The sequence below is a fragment of the Peromyscus maniculatus genome, chromosome 5 (genome assembly GCF_049852395.1).
Source record: "Peromyscus maniculatus bairdii isolate BWxNUB_F1_BW_parent chromosome 5, HU_Pman_BW_mat_3.1, whole genome shotgun sequence".
Classification (NCBI taxonomy): domain Eukaryota; kingdom Metazoa; phylum Chordata; class Mammalia; order Rodentia; family Cricetidae; genus Peromyscus; species Peromyscus maniculatus.
This window is the reverse complement of record NC_134856.1, coordinates 51,001,610-51,022,145: the sequence shown is the minus strand read 5'-3', so window position 1 is coordinate 51,022,145 and position 20,536 is coordinate 51,001,610. Positions and strand designations below refer to the sequence as shown.

The following is a 20,536-nucleotide window of genomic DNA, read 5'->3' as shown; positions in this document are numbered from 1 at the left end:
TCTGCCCTGAACTTTTGGCTATGGTCTGTCAGCTGAGCATGTTTTCCAGTCCCTCTGTTGGGATTCTATAGCCATCCTGTAGGTGCTCATGTCTTTCCGAGAGTTAGCAGGTTTTCTGCTATTATTTCATTGATTGGGGCTTTAATTAACTGATGCTTTCATACATGTGCATCCTGCATCTGGTCAATAAGTTTTCTTTGCTCTTAAAGTTAGCATTTTTCCCTTTGAATATGCCCATCATACAAACATTTGATCTTTTAATGGTGTTCTTAATACCTTAGGAATTCTCTTTCTTTTTTTATTAATGTCTGAACATAGTGGTTTGAAAGATGTCTTCAAGCTCCAATCTGCTTTCTTGTGACCCCTACCCCATAATTCTAGCACCCAGACAAAACCATGTGTGACTGGCCACACCCAAGTCATGAGGGCAGGTCTGTCACTCACAGTTCTTGAGGACAGCATTCTTCATGTTCCCCATGCTGTAGTATTGAGAATGTCTGTCAGTGTCCCTCTACTGAGTCGCCTCTGGCTTCCAAGGCGGCCATCCACTGAACCAGTGCAGCAGAATGTCTGTGGGGCCCTAGAAATGGGGATTTTTAGGAGTCCCTGACCCCTTAAGAAGTTAAAATTCAGTCGGGTGGCAATGGCACACACCTTTAATCCAAGCACTCGGGAGGCAGAGCCAGGCGGATCTCTGTGAGTTCAAGGCCAACCTTGTCTACAGAGGGAAATCCAGGACAGGCACCAAAACTATTCAGAGAAACTCTGTCTCAAAAAACAAAACAACAACAACAAAAAGCAATTTAAAAAAAGAAGTTAAAATTCATACAACAGCTCCTTGCCTAAGATGACTCCTGGCTTTATGACCTTGCAGGCTCATAACAAGCCAAGCAGAGTCCTTTTCCAAAGCCAAGCTACTATGCAGATTTCAAACCCTTTTAGACTGCAAGTCTGCAGTGGCTGTGAGACCTTTCAGGGCCTGGGACAGCCAGCATCTGCACTCATACTTCACTGAACTCTTCTTTCGTCCTGACTCATACAGAAGGGAATCCTCCCCAGCTGTGGAGCATCCCAGCTGGACAGCAGGTGATAGCCTCTGCCTTGCTGTACTGTTGCCCCAGGTCTCTGGACTTCACAAGGCTTGCATCTTTATACTGGTGATTTCTTCCCATGGCCTCTCCACATTGCCCTGGCTGACCTCATTTACGTGTAGTATCAGGTCAGACGTCAAGTCCAGGAGAGACACTAAGATAAATGTGTTCAGTAGACGCAAAACAGGCCAGACCAGTTGTCCCTGGTTTCATTTCTGTTGCTGTGATAGGACATCCTGACCAAAAGCAACACAGGGAAGAAAGGGTTTATTTGGTTTACACTTCCAGGTTACAGTCCATTATCGTGGGGAAAGTCAAGGCAAGAACTTAAAGCATCGCCTCCATGGTCAAGAGCAGAGAATAAACACATGGCTCCTTTTACTAGGGTCTCACTAATTAGGGAATGGTACCTCCCACAGTGGGCACAATCCATTCAAAACCATACCCCTTGCCCCTGCATATATGCCCATGGGTCAACCTGATCTGGACAGTTCCATCACCTGAGGTTCTCCCAGGTGATTCTAGGTTGTGGGACGTTGACAGTTAAAACTACCACATCAGTGGTCACACAGCAATGGGCAACCGAGTGTCCACAGAACCCAATTTATGTATCTGTGAACAAGAATTCTTTAAACTGTGGAAATGATGGAAAGCACAGAGATCCTACAGACTCGGGTGCCCTAGACTGTTTTGTGGCACGTCTATATGTTGTTCTCCTTTGAACCAGGAGCAACTTTTTTATCAGACCCTTGTGAATGGGTTGATGGAATTTTGGACATCAGTTTCCGTGTGTAAGTTTGAACTGTGTCTTTTCGGTAAAGTGATCATGTCAGAGATCTAACGTTCTCTTTGCTTGTTACTGTGCCTTGATCATGTTCCACAAAGAGGTTTGTCATGGGCGGTTCTGAAGTCTTTGGGCTGGAGTGACCTGTTTGATCATTCATGGTTAAACAACACAGTTTCCTGTGTGCCAGGGATGGTGATAATAGCTGGTAAGAAAATGCCATGACCAACACCCCTAGCATATCTCCCACTGTTCTGAGAAACACAGAAGTTGAAAACAACCTTATTCTCTCTTTCTAGTTCTAAGCCTTCCAAAGGCCAACAAGTTGAAGAGCGAGTAGTGTGTTGATTTATAACTGTGGTTTTCTGAAGAGTGAGTCTTGCTGAAAGAGACTTGTCACCTGGAGAAAAATGTAAAAATAAAATAGAGAAACTTTTTTTAAAGGGGTTTGGGGGTGGGGAGTGTGACTTCACCCTTCTCCTGGATGAACTGTTTCTTTACTTCCTTTAGGAGTATAAAAGGCGAAGAATGGCAGGCTTAGAAAAACGTTCTGGCAGACGCTGTATTTACCAGATTTTTTTTTTATTCTTTCTAATGTAATGCAACCATTTAATGTAACATTAACAACAGCCAATATCAATATGGCTCGTTCATGTAATTCTCCATGTATGCACAAGCACGTATCATTCATATACAATTAAGCTTTAATAATGAGATATCAGTTTGCATGGGCAGCGCTGTAAATCTTGGTGAAAAGAAGGAATGTGGGTGCTTCTGAGGGAGACAGTTGCTATGGGATGTCCCTCTTGAAGGGGGTGTTTTCAAAAGTAAAAGCCCAAGACAAGGGCTGGAGAGATGTCAGTGGTTAAAAGCACTCCCTGCTCCTGCAGAGGACCTGAGTTTGCTTCCCACATCTGGAGGCTCACAACTGCCTGTACTCCAGCTCTAGGGGTTCTGATGCCCTCTTCTGGCCTCCTCAGACACTGCACTCAATATACAAACCTGCACTGGAGGCACAAATCCACCTAATTTAAAAATCAATTTTAAAAAAACCCTTTAAAATGTTTAAATAAAACCCAAGTCAAATCAAGGAGCGACTTCTAGACACCAACTTTGTCATCCGAAAGCTTCCTGGAACACTAACTGTTATGGCTAGAACAGATCTTGGGAGTGACCTCCAAGAAGTTCAGTACCACCCCCCATCCCACCCCCGTTCAGGGCAATCCATGTTTCTGTTACAGGGGGAAGGACTGGGGCTCCTGGTAGCCATTCTAGCTGCTTAATGTAATTCAGAATGTAACTTCTAGTGGCCCAAGATCCGCAATCTTAAAATGGCATCACTCAACTACCTCTGACATGCACTTTACAAACCTGTGTGTGCTCCATGAAATTTCTAAATCTGTATCTAAAACATCGTATCTTCAAATAAAAGCAACGTTCCTTTTCAGATATCGTTGGGGGCTGTGATTGACAGACAATACTCACCCCCCGGCTTCCAAATCAACACACACGAGGCAACTCTGAACAGGGAATTTTCCTATTTTCCCTGTTGCTCCTGGAATTTTTATTTTCATCCTGTTTCCCCCTCAAATCTAGAGTCCAATTACTTTGGGCTTGCATGCCACTTAACTGCAGCTATTAAACAAAATTTACATATTATCCACTAATCATGAGGCTCTAAGGCTTTAAAAAAATTTTAATTGAGCTCAATCAATAAAAATGCAAGATACAAGTCATAATGCGTAAATCATTGAACATAGTAAAAAGAGTCCTTGGAAGCATGAAATGATGGTACTTCCTCCCAGTGATCCCATCTAGCTTTGGGTCAACGTTGCTGTTTTGGGAAGGAGCCAAGGCTCGGCCTCCATTCTAGCTCCCTTTCAGACTTCTTGTGAGGAGAGGTGCTGGTGAGCCCGGCTCACACAGGCCGGGAGACAGAGCAGGATAACAGCCGAGCTCTCCTTCATGGGCACATGTTTGAAATGTCTGTGTGACTCATTCATGTAATTCTCTATGTTAAAAGATGAAAATCTACTGGATGTTCAGTCCATTCACAATAGCCAAGAACCAGGAACCTCTGTTTTGCTGTTTGTGTGTAAATGGGCTTGGGCTCTGTTGTTTGGTGTTTCATGGCTTTTTGGAAGATGAGAACAAACCCGCTGCTTAGACAGATGAGTCTCAGGAAAGAAAGGATACAACAGGAAAGTAAGAATATGCAAGGTGATGCCTGAAGAGTTCTAGAATGTTCTGGAATTATAGACTCAGTGGCTTTAAGCGCCCTGGCCATGGTGACTTGAGTTTGGGCTATAACCTGGTCAGGAAGCACATAACTGACTAGATTGTGATGTACAGCTTTGTTAAAGGAGCAGCAGAGGTGGGAGGTGTGGCTGGAGAGAGGGCCTCAGAAGTCAGGATCACTTGCTGGCCTTGCAGAGGACCTGGGTTTGGTTTCTTGTATCAACATTGTGTGGTTCGCAACCACCTCTAACTCCAGCTCCAAGGAATCCAACACCCTCATCTGGCCTCTGTGGGTACTGCACTCATGTGCACATACTAACCCATAGACACATACATGCACACAACTAAAAATAAAATAAACCTTTTAAAAGGAAAAAAAAAGGCCGGGCGGTGGTGGCGCACGCCTTTAATCCCAGCACTCGGGAGGCAGAGCCAGGAGGATCTCTGTGAGTTCGAGGCCAGCCTGGGCTACCAAGTGAGCTCCAGGAAAGGCGCAAAGCTACACAGAGAAACCCTGTCTCAAAAAAAAAACCAAAAAAAAAAAAAAAAAAAAAAAGGAAAAAAAAATTAAATTGCCCTCAAACACTTTCTATAGCAGACTGGACCCATACACCATGGTAGGCAGAAGGATCCTGGGGTTACCTGGGGAAATGCAAGGCTCTGCCCCCTGTTTAATTACTGAACACCCAAGCCTCACAGCATATAAATGCTGTCTCCTGAAGTCTCCCGCACCAGTGACCTTGCCACCCCAGCTTGGTATTTTCTCAAGTCACAACCAATGTCCCCAAGCATACACCAAGGATGGTGAGCACACCAGTGTCACGGGACACTACACAATAGTGTCACCAGCTCTTCTGCTGTCACTCAAGACGCCTGCGGTCTGCTGTCTAGACAGTTAGGACACGTGGCATCAGGACAGACTCATCTGACCCTTCCCTAGGAAAACCTACTTGGACTCTGACACCAACCACCAAAAACCGAATCAGTGCATGACCCAATCAAGCTCAAGTTGGGAGAACCCCACCAAGTGGCCTCTAGCGATGGACCAGGGGGAGGATGTTCTTCTCGGATCACTGGTGTAGTCAGGTTACCAGATACTGGTACAGCTGTTCCTGCTTGCCCCTGCCCTGCAGGGCGTGACTCTATGGACTTCAGGCCCCTACTGTGGAAGAGATGCTTCTTACGGCCTTCCACTGACCATCTCTCGCTTTCCTTGATACAGTAACAAAAATAGCCATTTTAAGCAAACGAAGACTCCAGCCTTAGCAATTAGATTTGAAAACAGAGTAAGGTGGCAAGGTGGGCAGAGGGAGGGATGGCAGCAGTCCAAGCTCTGCTGTGGAGAGGTGATAATATGATAGAAAGGGGCCAGGGTGTGACTATTGGTCCCAGCCGGTGGGAAACTGCTATGGACCCTGGCATGTCCTTCCCCGCAGCCTTCATCCAACTTTTCACAAAACTTGCTTTCTACTCAGCTGTAATGAGGACTCTTTTCCTTCCTTGTCAATTATCAGATGAAATACAAAGCCAGGATCAGAGGAGTCACAAGAGAACACTCCTCCTCAGGCTGCCATTAGCTCGGTCCTGGCTTTGGGGAAGGTCTTTTGCTTCAGGAACTCACGGCTGGATGCGGCCCCTGAACCCAGTAACAACTGCTTTCCCCCAAGATCTTCTGACCTTGGCTTGGAGGTCCGTATATGAAGGAGCCTTGCTCAGGAAATTTTTGGAAAATTAAGAGACGGGGTCCTTCGGTCAGAGAGAGCTAGCTTTTCATCTTTTCTCCAGCAGCACACACGGGTAAGCCTGGCATTCTGAGTATCACCCAGGGGAGGAGAGACCCCAGAGGGTCTCTGACCCCAGGTTTCATTCTGCCATGAAGCGGCTTACTGTTGGCTCCCTCCTCCACCCACTCCCGGCTCCCAGCTGGTCACAGCTACACCTGTTTTCCCAAGTCAATTCTGCACTCGATGAGAAGCTGTTTACTGTCTGCCTCGCTCCTTCTCCTTTGAGAGCTTTATAAAGCTGGAGATTTATCTCAGGGATAGCACAAGGGCCTGAGTTCAGCCCCAGCAACACACACACACACACACACACACACACACACACACACACACACACACCCTTGTTAACTCCTTAAAGTACTGAAATGATGTCACCCAGCTGACCATGCACTGGGTGTGCCTGCCTCTCTGGAGTGAATGCAGGTTTCCTGTAACATCTTGACATCACAACCATCAACCCTTCACTTGATGTACCAGCAAGTTGGATAACCCAGAGAAAGTATCCTATAACCCACCCAACCTGTCAGCTTCCTCTTTAACTAGCAATGATGCTGTTGGCTATGGCCCGAGGACCTTTGAAGCAGCCTCCCACCAGACTCAGAGAGACAGGCACAACAAGGACGTGCAAGAAGCTGGCACCCCAGTACCACTAGCCATGAGACAGAAACTGGCCTAAGAGCAGATTCCAAGCAGATCTGTCTAGCCAGCTGCCATGCTGGTAGTAGTTAATACACGTTGAGCTGAGACCCTGACCAGGCACCTTTGGGGTCCTGTGGAATCCAATGGCCTTAATTATAGGATCATTTGCCTCTTAGCTAAAACTCTTTTGCAAATCTAATGAATTAGGTTCCCATGTCTCAGCTCCTCCTATGTGGAAGTCAGTTACCTGGGTCATCAGCAGAATCGTGTTCACCACAGAGGAATTCCTGTTCGCTGTACAGAGCAGGTAGAGAAAGCTTAATGGCTTGAAACTGTTGTCTTTATTCAATGAGGCTGAGGAAAGGGGAGGGCAAACATGAGGAGCAGAGTTTGGGAATCCTCTATCAGGAGTATAAGTTAAGAAAGTTGTCCAAGGTGGAAAAACAGCAGGAAATGTCCCGACTCCTCCTGCCTATAGGGAGGTCTTCAGTAACGTCATCTCTACAGTGGCTCGGAGAGAGGACAGTGGATGTCACAGATGAGTCTCTTCCTAGGGGCTGATTATAAGGCTCTCCCACACCCAGATGCACTGGTGTGCATTCAAGCAAGCACACGCACATTCACACACACACACACACACACACACACACACACACACACACACACACACGGCTTCTAGGAGTAGAACCTGCTGTTGCTGACTCTCTTCTCTCTCAACCTGAAATAAAACAGATTGAATCCCATCAGTGGGTATCATCCACCCTACCTAGCAGGTCACTTGTGGCTGGGGGAAGGAGGCTCTGGGCTCCTAGCACACCCTGGGGAATCTCCACTTCATCCTCGGTAAATAAGGTAACAGCAGCTCCTCCAAGGATCCGATGAGAACACAGCTTGGGTGGGGAGCTCATGAAGTGTTCTTTGAAGACGAGTTCATTTGATGCTTGGTCTCAGAGCATGTGTGGGTACCACTGGCTGCCTCTCCCACTCACCCCACGTCTAGGGCACAACCAGAAGCCTCCCCTGGGGAGAATTTTGCTCAAATCTGAACCACCTAACCACTCAATAAGGATAACTTAAAAGCTAGTCACTGCAACTTCATAGTAGAGTGCTTGCCTAGCCTTGTATAAGGCTCCAGGTTTCCCCAGCACAGCCAAAGCAAACAACTGGTGCTCACCACTTACTCTCAGTATTAGACTGAAATATCCATGGAGAAAACAGTTCTACATAAGGGAAGCAGCCGGTGTTTAAGATATTATAAAAGGATGCCCCAGGTGCTGAGGTCACGGCTGGAAGTTCCAGGACTGCACACACAGGGTCGAGGAGGGGGCGGGGGTGATGACCATGACACCCGATGACACCTACCTCCGGTTGCACTTCTCCTGGTACAGCTGCAGCTGGTTCTCATTAACGTTGAACTCCTTCACCAGGGCATCGCGGTTGGCTCCGCGCAGGTTCTGGTGTGTGTCGTACAGGAAGAGCTGGTTGTTGAGCTCCTCCTGCCGCCTCCTCAGTTGGCGACAGGAGGAGTAGAGTTCCTCTTCACACTCCTGCGGGAGGGAAGAGAACAGCCCTGTGAGGATATCTCCAAGCCAGCATGGGAAACAATATAGGGTCTCACATGTGTACCCATAGGAACGGAGCACAGAGGTTTTGCAACCAACCGGAGCTGCTTCTAGAGACCAGGGCCTAATTTAACCAAAGGTGACTGTTGCTATACGACAGGACTTCCTTCCGAAACTGGAGTCTTCCAGCCTCTGCTTCACCATCGTCTCCTCCAGCAGCAGAAGCTAGCAGCTGCTAAGGCCCTTCCTTGGTTTTCTGAAAGTCACTTTACTAGGAAACCCTGAAACACAAGGGCCTCTCTGAGCTGAGCCTGCTTGTCACTTGGTCAGGTCGCCTTCTGGCTTTTGACCTAGCTTGACGGTTGCCTATGCAGGTGAAGGTGAGGATAGAGGCGGCAGGGAGCAGACAATTTAACATCGTGCAAGGCACTTAAAAGACAAAGTAGGGCTGGAGAGAGGCTCCCTCAATAAAGTGCTTAGGTTGTGAGCATGAAGATGAGCGCCAGAACCCACGTAAAAACCCTGAGCTGAGTGGGGCAAACTTATTACCAGCTCTGGGGAGGCAGAGACAGGTGCCCCAGGGCTCATGGCCAGCCAGCCTAGCCTAATTAGTGAGCTCTGTGGCAATGAGAGACTATCTCAAAACCAGGGTAGGAGCTAAAAGGAAGGGCCGGTCTGTAGCTGGAGAGTTTTTTCTCCAGGTCCCACCAAACCCCGGCAGTCCGACAGCCCACTTACAAAATAAACACACAGACGCTTATATTATTTAAACTGTTTGGCCTAATGGCTCAGGCTTCTAGCTATCTAGTTCTTACATCTTAAATTAATCCATTTCTATAAATCTATACATTGCCACGTGGCTCATGGCTTACAGGCATCTTCACATGCTGCTTGTCATGGCGGCGGCTGGCACTGATTTCCTCCGCCTTCCTGTTCTCTCAATTCTCCTCTCTGTTAGTTCCGCCTATACTTCCTGCCTGGCTACTGGCCAATCAGTATTTTATTTATTGACCAATCAGAGCAACACATTTGACATGCAGACCATCCCACAGCACCGGTCATTAAGAATTCTTGCTGATCTCTCAGGGACCAGAGTTCAGTTCCAAACACTCATGTCCGGCAATTCGCAGCCACCTCTAACTCAGGCTTCAGGGGATCCAGCACCCTCTCCAAGCCCCCACAGGCACCTGCTCTCACATGCACACAGACACACATTCATAATTCTAGTTGTCTTATGTTGCACTTCTGTTAATAGCTACAAGTGAGGGGTGCTGTTGATACACAGCAGAGCTTCTGTCAAAGTTAGTCTCTCCTGCTAACCCCAACCTGTAGCAGGAATTTTAAAGAATCTTATTAATAAAATCAAACCTGAGGCCAGTTATTGGGGTGAACACTGGAAAATCAGAGAGCCAGAACAAGCCACAGCTACCTCACCTTGCCGGATCCTCAGCTGATCCTGTTTCCTCAGACTGGAAGCCTCTGAGTCCTCATCCAGAATGGGTCTCAGCTGAACTGCTGCTCAAAAGCCCAAATGCTTAACCAAGCCAAATGCTTCTAGTTTCTGGTCCTCACGCCTTATATAACTTTCTGCTTTCTACCACCACTCCCTGGGATTAAAGGCTCGAGTCACCATGCTTGGCTGTATCCTTGAACACATGGATTTCTGCCTCTGGAATGCTAGGATTAAAGGCGTGTGCTACCACTGCCTATCCTCTATGTTTAATATTGTGGCTGTTCTGTCTCTGACCCCAGATAATTAGGGTGCACAATATTTCGGGGAACACAATACCACCACACCAACTTCTGCTTCACTGACTACACTTCCATTTGCTGACGTCTCACTAATGTACACAGCGTCTTCACCAGAGACGCTCTTTCTTGGTTCATCCACACACAACTCTTCCATCCCAATGTTATCGTATGACTGCAGTGCAGCAGTTCCCAGACTGTGGGTCATGACCCCTTCGGGGGTTGAACGACCCTTTCACAGGGGTCACCTAAGACCATCGGGAAACACAGATATTTTACAGTATGACTCATAACAGTAGCAAAATCACAGTTATGAAGTAGCAATGAAAATAATTTAATGGTTGGGGTCACCACAACAAGAGGAACTGTATTAAAGGGTTGCAGCACTAGGAAGGCTGAGGACCACTACTGTAGTGGTTTGTTGAGGGCGAGTCTTCTGGCTCTGCTTCCCACCAAGGCCCATCTATAGTTGCTTCTACCAGCCATCCATGAGAACAAGAATCAACTTGTCATAATCTGCCATTTTGACCTTCCAAGAATTACCAGTGTTCTAAATGGCTTTTAGAAAGGCAAAGCCAGCCGGGCATGGTGGCACACACCTTTAATCCCACTGCTCGGGAGGCAGAGCCAGGCAGATCTCTGTGAGTTTGAGGCCAGCCTGGTCTACAGAGCGAGATCCAGAACAGGCACTAAAACTACACAGAGAAACCCTGTCTCAAAGAGCCAAAAAAAGAAGAGAGAGAGAGAGAGAGAGAGAGAGAGAGAGAGAGAGAGAGAGAGAGAGAGAGAAAGGCAAAGCCTTTCTAGAAAGTTCTCCATGCAAAGAATACCTACAGCAGCTACAGCTTAGGAAATGCATTTCCTAAATAGTAAGCCTCAAGTCAAAACCACTCCTTGATATGTGGGTGGCAGAAAGCATGTTGCTTTGCAGGCATGAAAACATTAATCTTGTCATCCATCTCCACGAGGCCCTTGGGTGACCAACACACCATCAGTGCACAGCAATACTTGGAAAGGGGATTTTCCTTTGGAGGTCTCAATGGCAGGCTTAAACGCTTCAGTAAATCATGTCATAAATGGGTGTGCTGTCACCCAGGCTTCAGAGTGCGGAGTAGATTTAGGATAATCCTCAGGGCCCTAGGATTTTTAGAATGGTAAACTAGGCTTCACATATAGCCGCCAGTTACATTAGCCCCTAGCCAAAGGCAGACTGTCTTTTGAAGCTTGGCATTGACATCTCTCTGTAACTACAGAATCCGCCGTCGCTTCCAAGAGGAGATTATTTCACCTACACCGAGACAGTACCACACAGCCTTCTTCATCCATAGTCAGGGACTCTGGCTGCAACCTCTGCATCAGCACCCTCTGCTCCGTCTCCTGCTGTGATGCCATGGAGCTGGCTTCTTTCCTCAAAGCCTATGAGCCCCCTGCCGACACTGTCACTGTTTTTTGTTTTTTCCTGTAGCTTTCTCACCTCCCTCATCCTTCACAGAACTGTGGAGAGTCAGGGGTTTGGTTAAGTGAATGCTGTGGTTGTCATGATTTTCTCACCAGAACTTTCAGTATGGAGCTTTCTCCATATTGAAACAAGGCGTCTCATCTGTGCTTTTTTTCCCCAAGAGCCTTTCCCCTGCACACACAGCTTAACTGATGTGCGAGGCCTAGCTTCTGCCCTGTCTCCGCTCCCGACACGCCTTCCTCACTAAGCCGAGCCATTTCTAGCTTTTGATTTAAAGTGACAGGTGTGTGGCTCTTCCTGTCACTGGGATATTTTATTAACTGGTGCTCCTAATTGTGTCTCAGGGGATGAGGAGGCCAGAGGAGAATCAGAGAAGGATTTTGGCCAATCCATAAAGCAGTCAGAACATAACATAGTTATCAGTTCAGCATCTCACCTAGGAGCAGCCTGCAGCACCCCCAAATAGTCACAACAGCAAGATCAAAGATCACAGATCTCCACAGTGGTTCTAATGAGCTACCACATGTTGGAAACACTGAAATATATTCGGAAGGAACAGGGACACACAGAGCTATCATGAGCTTTTAGTAAAGGCTGCATGAAGGGCTCCATGCAGGATTGCCTCGAGCCTTCACTTTTTGAAATTCCCAACATATACAACGTATGAGAAAGTAAGGTTTGCCTGCATAGGTGTGACATACATTTCATTAGTAATTTTCAAGTACTTTTTGCTTCTTATTTTTTTTTTTTTTTTACTCTTTCACAACTGAGACTTTATTGGTTGAGTACACAGACATTTCAATTCTTAAAACATGGACCCAAATTCTAAGAGTCATACATTGTATTCACGTACCCAAAAGAGCCATGTATTATTGTTTCTCTTTGAACTTATTCCAGTGATGTTCCATCCTAAGCTTGGCAAGTTTTCCCTAAGACCTCATATAACAATCAAATGCTCACAATCCTTAATTCCACTGACTCACAATTTTATGCCACATACCGTACATATTCAAAATTTCAATCTTTCACAGCACATTATCACAACTGTTAGGAAAATGGACTGCCATGACCAGAGACAGTTCTGACAGGGCAAGGATCGAGGAGTGGTTTTTTAGGATACAGTTTTACTAGAAACACGAGACCAGAAATAACTGAAAATATTCCAGACACAAATGCACGACCAAGACTCCAAGTATGCTTTGTGTTGTAGGATATAAAACTAGCCCCCTCTACGGAATGTTATGGTGACCCCCGAGACAGTCACAGCCTCTCCTGATTCAGTATCCTGCTATTTTCTGGTTGTACCAAAAAATAAACAACCAGCAAGTGATTTAACCTCTTAAAAAAATCATTTACACTTAAAAAATGGGATGAGGCGGGACTTCCCCCCACCTTTTAAAAATGTTTCTAGAGCTACTAAAAAACTCGCATTTACAAAATAGTTGATAAAAATATTCCTCTGGATTGTACAAGAAGGGAGGCGGGGACACTGACAGACACGATGGATGGTTAGTCGGACTTGGCTTCTTTCTCTTCCACTTCAGAGGCTGGACTCTGGTTCTCAGCCTCTCCATTTTCTGCAGGCACATCTGTGGTTTGCTGGTCAGCCACCTCCGCCTGTTTGCCCTTTGCTCCCCTCTTCCCTTTTGTTTGCACTTTTTTGTCTGATGGTTTATCCTTCCCCGCGGCCTTCTTGGGCTTCGCGTCCACCTTGGCAGGGGCGGGCTTGGCCGACAGCCTCGCCGAGCGCCGCTTGGGCTCCGCCTTCGCCGCTCCGTCCGCGCTAACCTTCCTCTTGGGCATCGTGGCGGCGCTGGGTGGGAGGCGCGTGCGAGGCCGAACCCGTCACTGAGCTACACCGCCTCGGCCGCCACCGCACGAACTGCTGCGACCCCTTGCTTCTTATTTAGGATATTCTCTTTTAGGATTTATTTTTATTGTATGTGTATGAATATTTTACCTCCATGTATGCATGGGCGCTATGTGCATGTCTGGTGCCCATGGAAGTCAGGAGAGGATCTTGGATTCCCTGGAACTGGAGTTTTTGGGCAGTTGGGAGCTGTCCTGTGAGTGCTAGGGACCAAACCCAGGTCCCTTGCAAGTGCAACCAGAGCTCTTAACCTTTGAGCCCTCTCTCCAGCCCTGGGAGCTCTTGTTTTCAAATACCAAGCATTCTCAACATCTGTCTAACTTGATGGTGTCACAGGCAAACAAGGAGTCAGGGGGTGACTAATTACAACTCAGCCATCAGGGGCAAAACCTTTAGGTCACTTATTTTACCTGGGTTTCGTGCTGATTAGTGTAGTTTCCGATCACAGAGATTTTCTTTATGGCCTATTTGTCTCGTGTCTACTTATTTGAATGCATCACAAAGCCTTACCCAATGTCTTCGCCCCATAAAATGTAACTACACACAGATTTCCCTGGTTTTTCCACCACTGCACTTTACCATCTACAGGATCCATTTATGTATCAGGGCTACCCAGGGGTTTCCTTTAGGTAAAATTCTTGTAAACTCAGAGATGCGTTTGTGTGTGTGTGTACAGCAAGCAGCCAACAGCCAATGTCAGGGGTCCCTCTCCAACCCTCTCCACCTTAATGATTTACTTTTGAGATAGGATCTCACTATGGAGCCCTGGCTGTCTGGGAACTGAGCCTCGAACTCACACAACTCCCTGCCTCTGCCTCTCGTGAGGCTGAGATTAGAGGTGTGCACCACTATGCCTGGCCACCTTTTTTTGTTTGTTTGTTTTTTTGTTGAGACAAGGTTTCTCACAAAACCCGTGGCTTAACCAGTCTATCTGGCCAATGAGCTCCAAGGATCTGCCTGTTGTACCACTTTTCCCAGAAGGCATTGGGGTTACAGATGTGTTCCATATAGCCTGGCTTTTATGGGGATACTGGGATCCAGACTCTGACACTTTACCAAAGGACCCATCTCCCCAGACCCACACATGCCTTTTACAGGTGGGTGACTAGGCACCGCATTCATGCTTCTCACAAGTCTGAAAGTGGCATATTCCTGCCCTCCAGTTTTCCATGCTAATGAGGACAAGTTGGATACCAGACTCTGCCTTATACATACTCTAGTGCGTTTGGGCGCCTAGTTCTTTATCCTCAGCATTCAATATACTTTGTTTGGCTCCATCTGCCATTTTCTATTCATCCCATCGAATCAAGTGAACCTAGAGAAATGTCCCCTTTGCTAGCTGCCTGATGAAGGGACCCAGCCTGTCACTTCCTCAGTAGTTTCCATCTCTAGGTGATGTTCTGGATTCTGAGGTATTTCAGCCACTCTGTCTGAAACATAGGTATCTTTCTTTACATTGAAATTTTCCTTATATAAGGGACTAGAGCCCTGTTTTGTTCCTAGTTCCAGAGTCCTTCTCCGGGGCTCCCCTAGGCAGCTCCCCACCCTGCCTGTGCCTTCCATCCAGGAGCTCACAGCCCACCATCCTCTCCAGCTGCACGGTGCTCTCCTCTCGTTGTGTGTGACAGTTTTGTTCACTGCACCTTGGGGCTTTCTCTGGTGGGTATCTATGTCATGTTATTGGACCTGTGGAGGCAGGCACAACAGTAGCTCTCTCTGGAGCCGACATGACCAAACTCTAGCTAGTCCGGCACAAGGAGGGCCTTAATCTACGTCTTCAGATCCCTCCGCAATGGCAGAAAAATCATTCTCAAGCTCAAAAACTCCCAGACCAGCTCAGCTCTTGCTCCTCCGGAATTCCGGATTTATACGCATGCCCTTTCCCAGCCTCACAGGAGGCTTTTAGCATTTTTATTCCTCTGTTGTTTTACATGACTTTCAAAGTCACCAATGTATCATAGCTTTTCTCCAAAGAACGCGCACTTCTGCTGGGCTGTGCCTTCAGCCAGAAAGCTAACAAGCAGACTTCCTGTAGATCTATCTCTTGTCCCTTGCTTCCACAGCCCAGAGCAAGAGACACAGTCAAACCCAAACCAGGCTACTGGGGAAGCCGGTTTTCTCAAATATCCCTGCCAAGCACCACCAGCCTGCTTGCTCAATAATGGTCAGATGTGTGTATGTAGGAGTCTGCACTCAGTCCTGGTCAGCATCTCCCAAATGCAGGTCGTCTGCACAGAGACCCCCTTCCACTGTCAAGACTGGCTTTAAGATGCTGACCTAAAACCCACTGCTGACTTTCAGAAAACACTCCCCCTAAAGCGCTGGTTCTTAACCTTCCTAATACTATGGCCTTTAAGGCAGTTCCTCTTGCTGTGGTGACCCCCGCCCCTAACCATAAGATTATTTTCATTGCTACTTCCTAACTGTAATCTTGCTACTATTTATGAATTGTTATGTAAACATCTGATATGCAGGATATCTGATATGGGACTCCTGTGAAAGGGTCGTTGGACCCCCGAAGGGGTCACGCGACACACAGGTTGAGAACCACTTCCACAAAGAAAACTAAGTACCCTTTTTTTGGTTTTTGTTCTTTGCTCTATTATTCCACCGCCAAATATCTAGCCATAGGGAATATTTTTAATCAGAAAAAGTTATGGGAAGACCTTTATTATTTACAGAGTCAACAAAGAATAAAACCCTGCCAACAACTGAAGTACCCGGCAGCAGGAGAGAGGCTGAGTGACTAAGGGACCTTCACTGACGAAACAAAGGGTCAGGGGCTTTGAAAATCACACATCAGACAAGAGCCGCTTCAAGCCATCTGCAGAGGGGTGAAGGGGCCCACGTGTGAATCCAACTTCACAAATATCACGGGAAGAAAAGACAAGGCAAAGGAACCAGCAAGCTACTAACAGGCTGTTGGTGGGATTTTTTTTTTTATTTCCCTCTTTTTTCACCCTGCTCCCCAAATTAAATATAGCAAGGAATAAAACAGTGCTAAAATACTCCTTAAAACCATATCTGGCCAACACAGTAAGGGACTGAGGATTGGTAAAGTAATTGTGGCGTGTAAACGGCTGCCGTGGAAGAGATCTGAGGTACTGATTGACAGATTTCTGACACTTTAACCTCTGTTTCAACAAATACTTCAGGGGAAGCTTTCGTCAGGGCTCTCAATGGATCAGTCCCTTGTTCCGGAAAGTCTGCCTGGCTCTTGCATCCAGAGGTTATAGCGACCCATCCAGCAAGGCTGGACCCTAGACATCAAGGGGGAAGCCCAGCCTACTGCATGTGGCCTCTGAGAGGCCTGTACCGCCTCGGAGAGGCCTTCATCCCGGCATGGATGGAAATGCCAACTGGCAGCTGGGGTGGTACAGAACCAGGTGACAGATGCGCAATTAAATAAAGGCTCAGGAGACGGCAGCCGAGATGAAGTGTGCACACACCCAGGCACGTCCTCGTAAAGAGCAGACCTGCAAGAGGGGACTTGCCATTCAGAACCTCCCTCCCGACCCTAATCCCCTTCACTCAACAGTGGGGTCCCTGACACGCTGGGCATCCCTCATCAAGGAAACCAAAGCCAGCTAAGCACAATTTTCTTTCAAATATACTCATTCTCTCCGCTGTCAGTGATCCCTAATAATTTATTTATAACGGTTCCGGGGTGTTTACAACAGCTTCGCAACGTGCTATCCTGCTGCCTTCCACAGCCGTGTTTGCTGCCTGGTTTGCCCATGAACTGCCTGCAGATGGGCTTTATGGGCACAGAGGGGCATCACGGCTTCTGCTCCCCCAGGCAACAGCGGGAAGAAGCCCACACCCGACAGCGGGCTGTGGGACACGGAGTCTGACTCAGCAAAACCTCCTCTAGCTTCCTTGTTTTCAAGGCTTAGGTTTGCAGTTCCACCACCCTACTAAATTATCCGGTCCCACCCATTCCATATCTGGGAATGGAGCCTAAGCGAATAATTCAGACATAAGTGGAGAGAAACCTACACGGAGACAAGCCTGAGAGCCGGAGGGGTAAATGGGTTCCCTCGAAACGTCTGACTTGGAGGAATACTGAGTTTATGGCCAATCTCCTTAATGGCAGGGTCTAACAGAGAAAGGTGCTTAGAATTTCATTTTCAAGCAGTGGGTTCTGAAAAAAGGATATGGTCACCTGAGGGACACGTGACAATGCCTGGAGAGAGTTTGTGCTGTCGTATGAGGTAGGTGCTGCTGGCATCTAGTGGGCAAAAAGCATGGGTGCTGCCGAACAGCCTACAAAGACTACCCTGGTGCCAAATCTGAACCATGCCAAAGTTCGGGGTGGGGGAGTGTGGGGGAGTGTGTGTGTGTGTGTGTGTTCATTCAAACCAGTCTAAACACACACACACACACAACACACACACACACACACACACACACACACACACACACACACACACACATACACACCTAGGAAATGAAGGAAGCACATAAACCCAATACTGATTTTCCTTTTCCCTCTCTATATAATCTGTACTGAGGGGCTGTGTGTGTGTGTGTGTGTGTGTGTGTGTGTGTGTATGCATGTGTGCACATATGCATACGGCTGCATATGCACATATGTGTGGAGGCCAGAGGTCAATGTTGGGTGTCTTTCTCAGTGTCACTCCACTTTACTGTTGGAGTCAGGGCCTCTCACAGACCTGTATCTCACTGATTGGTGACCCTGGCCACCAAGCCGCAGGAGTCCTCTCCTCTTCAGCCCCTGCCCTGGCATTACAGATTAGCCCCGCTATGTCTGGCTTTTACGTAGGTGTCGAGGATCAGAACTCAGGTCTTTGCACCCGTGGCCACTTTACCAGCTGATCCATTTCCCCAGCCCCATGGGAGTTTTGATAATCATGCAAAAAATTATTTTAATAGATTTATTAAGCATCTTGGTCTTATTGATGATAAGTTGGCTTGTGCATAATCCATTATGAAGAAGAGAGGTTTAGACCCATGAGGTCATAAGCATTTTGCTCACCCAGCCACAGTACAGGAAGGAACTTATACAAATGTTCCTGCCTGGGCCTTTCTACCACAGAAAGAACACGGAATTGGCTGGAAGGGGGCCTCATCTAATTCAAGTGAAAACTGTAATTTTTAGTTCAAGATTTAAAATTCTTTTCAAGATGGAAACTGTTCTGTTATCTGTCCCATTCAGATAGAATTTCCTCATCCTGAGGTTATCTTCTATGTTCTAGAGAGTGGTGGTGCCCTTGGCCAACGAGGCCATTGGCCAGCTACCGTCTATCATTCTCTGCTCCTGCCTCGCTCTCCCTGTTTGTGGTCTGCTTTCGCCTTGATGTTTCATCAATGCTTGAGAAATAATCATATTAGGAAGTCAAGTGTTCTCACCCAGGAGTCAAGTTCAGGATGGATTTATTTATTTGCTTGCTTATGTATTTGTTTGTTTATTGAGACAAGGTCTCCCTATTCAGTCCTGGCTGTCCTAGAACTCTATAACTATATAGACAAGGCTGGCCTTGAACTCACAGAGATGTGACTGCCTCTGTTTCCCAAGGGCAAGGGCTGAAGGTGTGCACCACCAAGCCCAGCTATAAATATAGCAGTTTTCATTACCTGGATTACCACAATGGCTGCTAAAGGCATCCCCCAGTCCTGTCCCTCCCACCCCATTTGAGAGCTCTTGGCTATGTTCCAGGAACTGACAATCAAGAAACTTCCAAAACATGAATTCCTTCAACCAAAAGAACATCTCACAAAGCAACAATACTCCACCAGAAAAAACAATAAGGGTCCAAAAACAAGACCAATAATACATCAGCACACTGGGGCTCATGGCCACAGTTCGCTTAGGTTACCCAAAGGGAAATGTGGGTGGCTATAGAAGTCCCTTGCTCAATTCAAGCTTTCTGGTTTTTTTGGTAGAAGAATAAAGGACCATGGAAAAATGAATTATTAATATGCCGGGCATTGCAAAAACAGTACTTGCTCAATCATGTTCATTGCTGCTCTATTCATAACAGACAGAAATCGAAAATAGTCTAAACGTTCATCAGTGGATGAATGGTTAAAGAAAATGTGGTGTATTTACACAATGGAATAGCACTCAGTCATTGAAAAAAATGAAATCATGGGGCAGTGGTGGTTCACACCTTTAATCCCAGCACCTAGGAGGCAAAGGCAGGTGGATCTCTGTGAGTTCAAGGCCAGCCTGGTCTACAGAGTGAGTTCCAGGACATTCAGGGCTATATAGAGAAACCCTGTCTCCAAAAACAAAAAACAAAAAACAAAAAACAAAAAACAAAAAAAAAGGAAATTGACAGGTAAATGGATGAAATTAGAAAAAAAAAATCATCCTGAGTGAGGTCTAGACTCAGAAAGATAAATATGGTATGTATTTGTTTATATGTGAGTATTAGCTATTAAGTCTTTGATATGCAAGTTATAATCCATATAACCACAGAGGTTACATACAGAATAAGGGAATAGGGGGAGATATGGATCTCCCAGGAAGGGAAAATAGAATAGATAGTTATGGATGGATGGAGGAGGGGGGCATGAGATGGCAGGAGCAGAAAGATCAAACAGAGATGGGGAGGGAAGGAGGTGACAGGAAATACGGGGAAGAACAATTGAAACTAAGTGCCATTTAAGGGTTTGTATAGTAAACTAATAAAGTGGAAGCTTCATATATATTTATATGTATATATAAATATATATATAACTGTATGAAGGCAATCCAAATGAAAGTGCCAAATAATGAGAGAGATGGAGGCCCATCTAGACATCTCATCACCAAATGAATCTTCCATTGCCAAGAATGGGTTACTGAGTTACATCTAATTGGGGTGTTGGCCAAAGAGACCCCATGGGAACCTACAAACAACCCAGGCTGTTGCCGAGGTTGCTCTCCACAAACCGATGGTAAAGGCCTGTTGCCGAAAATAACGCCGTTCAACTCACTGAACACGGAGAAGCACTCCTGTGGACTAGTGGTCACGGTACCTGAAGTGACTCTGCAGGACACCAAAGCAGAAAGGTGAGCACCAACCCAGCTACAAAGTCCTCAGTCTGCAGTGATGGCCTGCCCGCAAGACGCACTAGTGCAGCAGGTGGGACAAAGCTTGTGGGAGCAACCAAGCACTGTCTGACTTGAGTGAGGGCCCATTCAGTGAGATGGAACCCACCCCCAACACTGCTCAAGTGGCTGAGAACTGGAGGCCAGACAGGCCAGGGACCTAGAGGAAAACCAAATACTACTGTTCTTCTGAAGGAATGTAGCCATAAAACGACCCCTGATGACATTCTGCTACACTCATAGATCAGTGTCTTGCTCTGCTGTCAACAGAGAAGCCTCGTCCTACAGTAGATGAGGACAAAT

General features: G+C 46.7%; 2 protein-coding genes across 4 annotated transcripts in view; both read right to left on the bottom strand.

The window, feature by feature from the left end:
* Positions 1-6,855: 6,855 nt before the first annotated feature.
* The window catches only part of Plcg2 (phospholipase C gamma 2), a 145,528-nt gene continuing 131,847 nt past the window's right edge, over positions 6,856-20,536 (bottom strand). For all 3 annotated transcript variants that reach the window (XM_016004943.3, XM_076572192.1, XM_042277756.2), the window contains 2 exons: positions 7,896-8,080; positions 6,856-7,251 (listed from right to left, as the gene is read on the bottom strand). In XM_016004943.3, coding sequence (XP_015860429.1) covers positions 7,209-7,251; positions 7,896-8,080 — 228 coding nt within the window. In that variant the 3' untranslated portion in view covers positions 6,856-7,208. The remainder of the gene's footprint in view (positions 7,252-7,895; positions 8,081-20,536) is intronic.
* LOC107402393 (non-histone chromosomal protein HMG-14) lies at positions 12,661-13,191 on the bottom strand. The gene has a single exon (XM_042277759.2). It carries the CDS (start codon positions 13,104-13,106, stop codon positions 12,813-12,815), a length of 294 nt encoding a protein of 97 aa, XP_042133693.1. The 5' UTR covers positions 13,107-13,191; the 3' UTR covers positions 12,661-12,812.

Excerpts from the sequence above, each read along its gene's own strand:
- LOC107402393 (XM_042277759.2), bottom strand. The coding sequence starts at position 13,106 with ATGCCCAAGAGGAAGGTTAGCGCGGACGGAGCGGCGAAGGCGGAGCCC.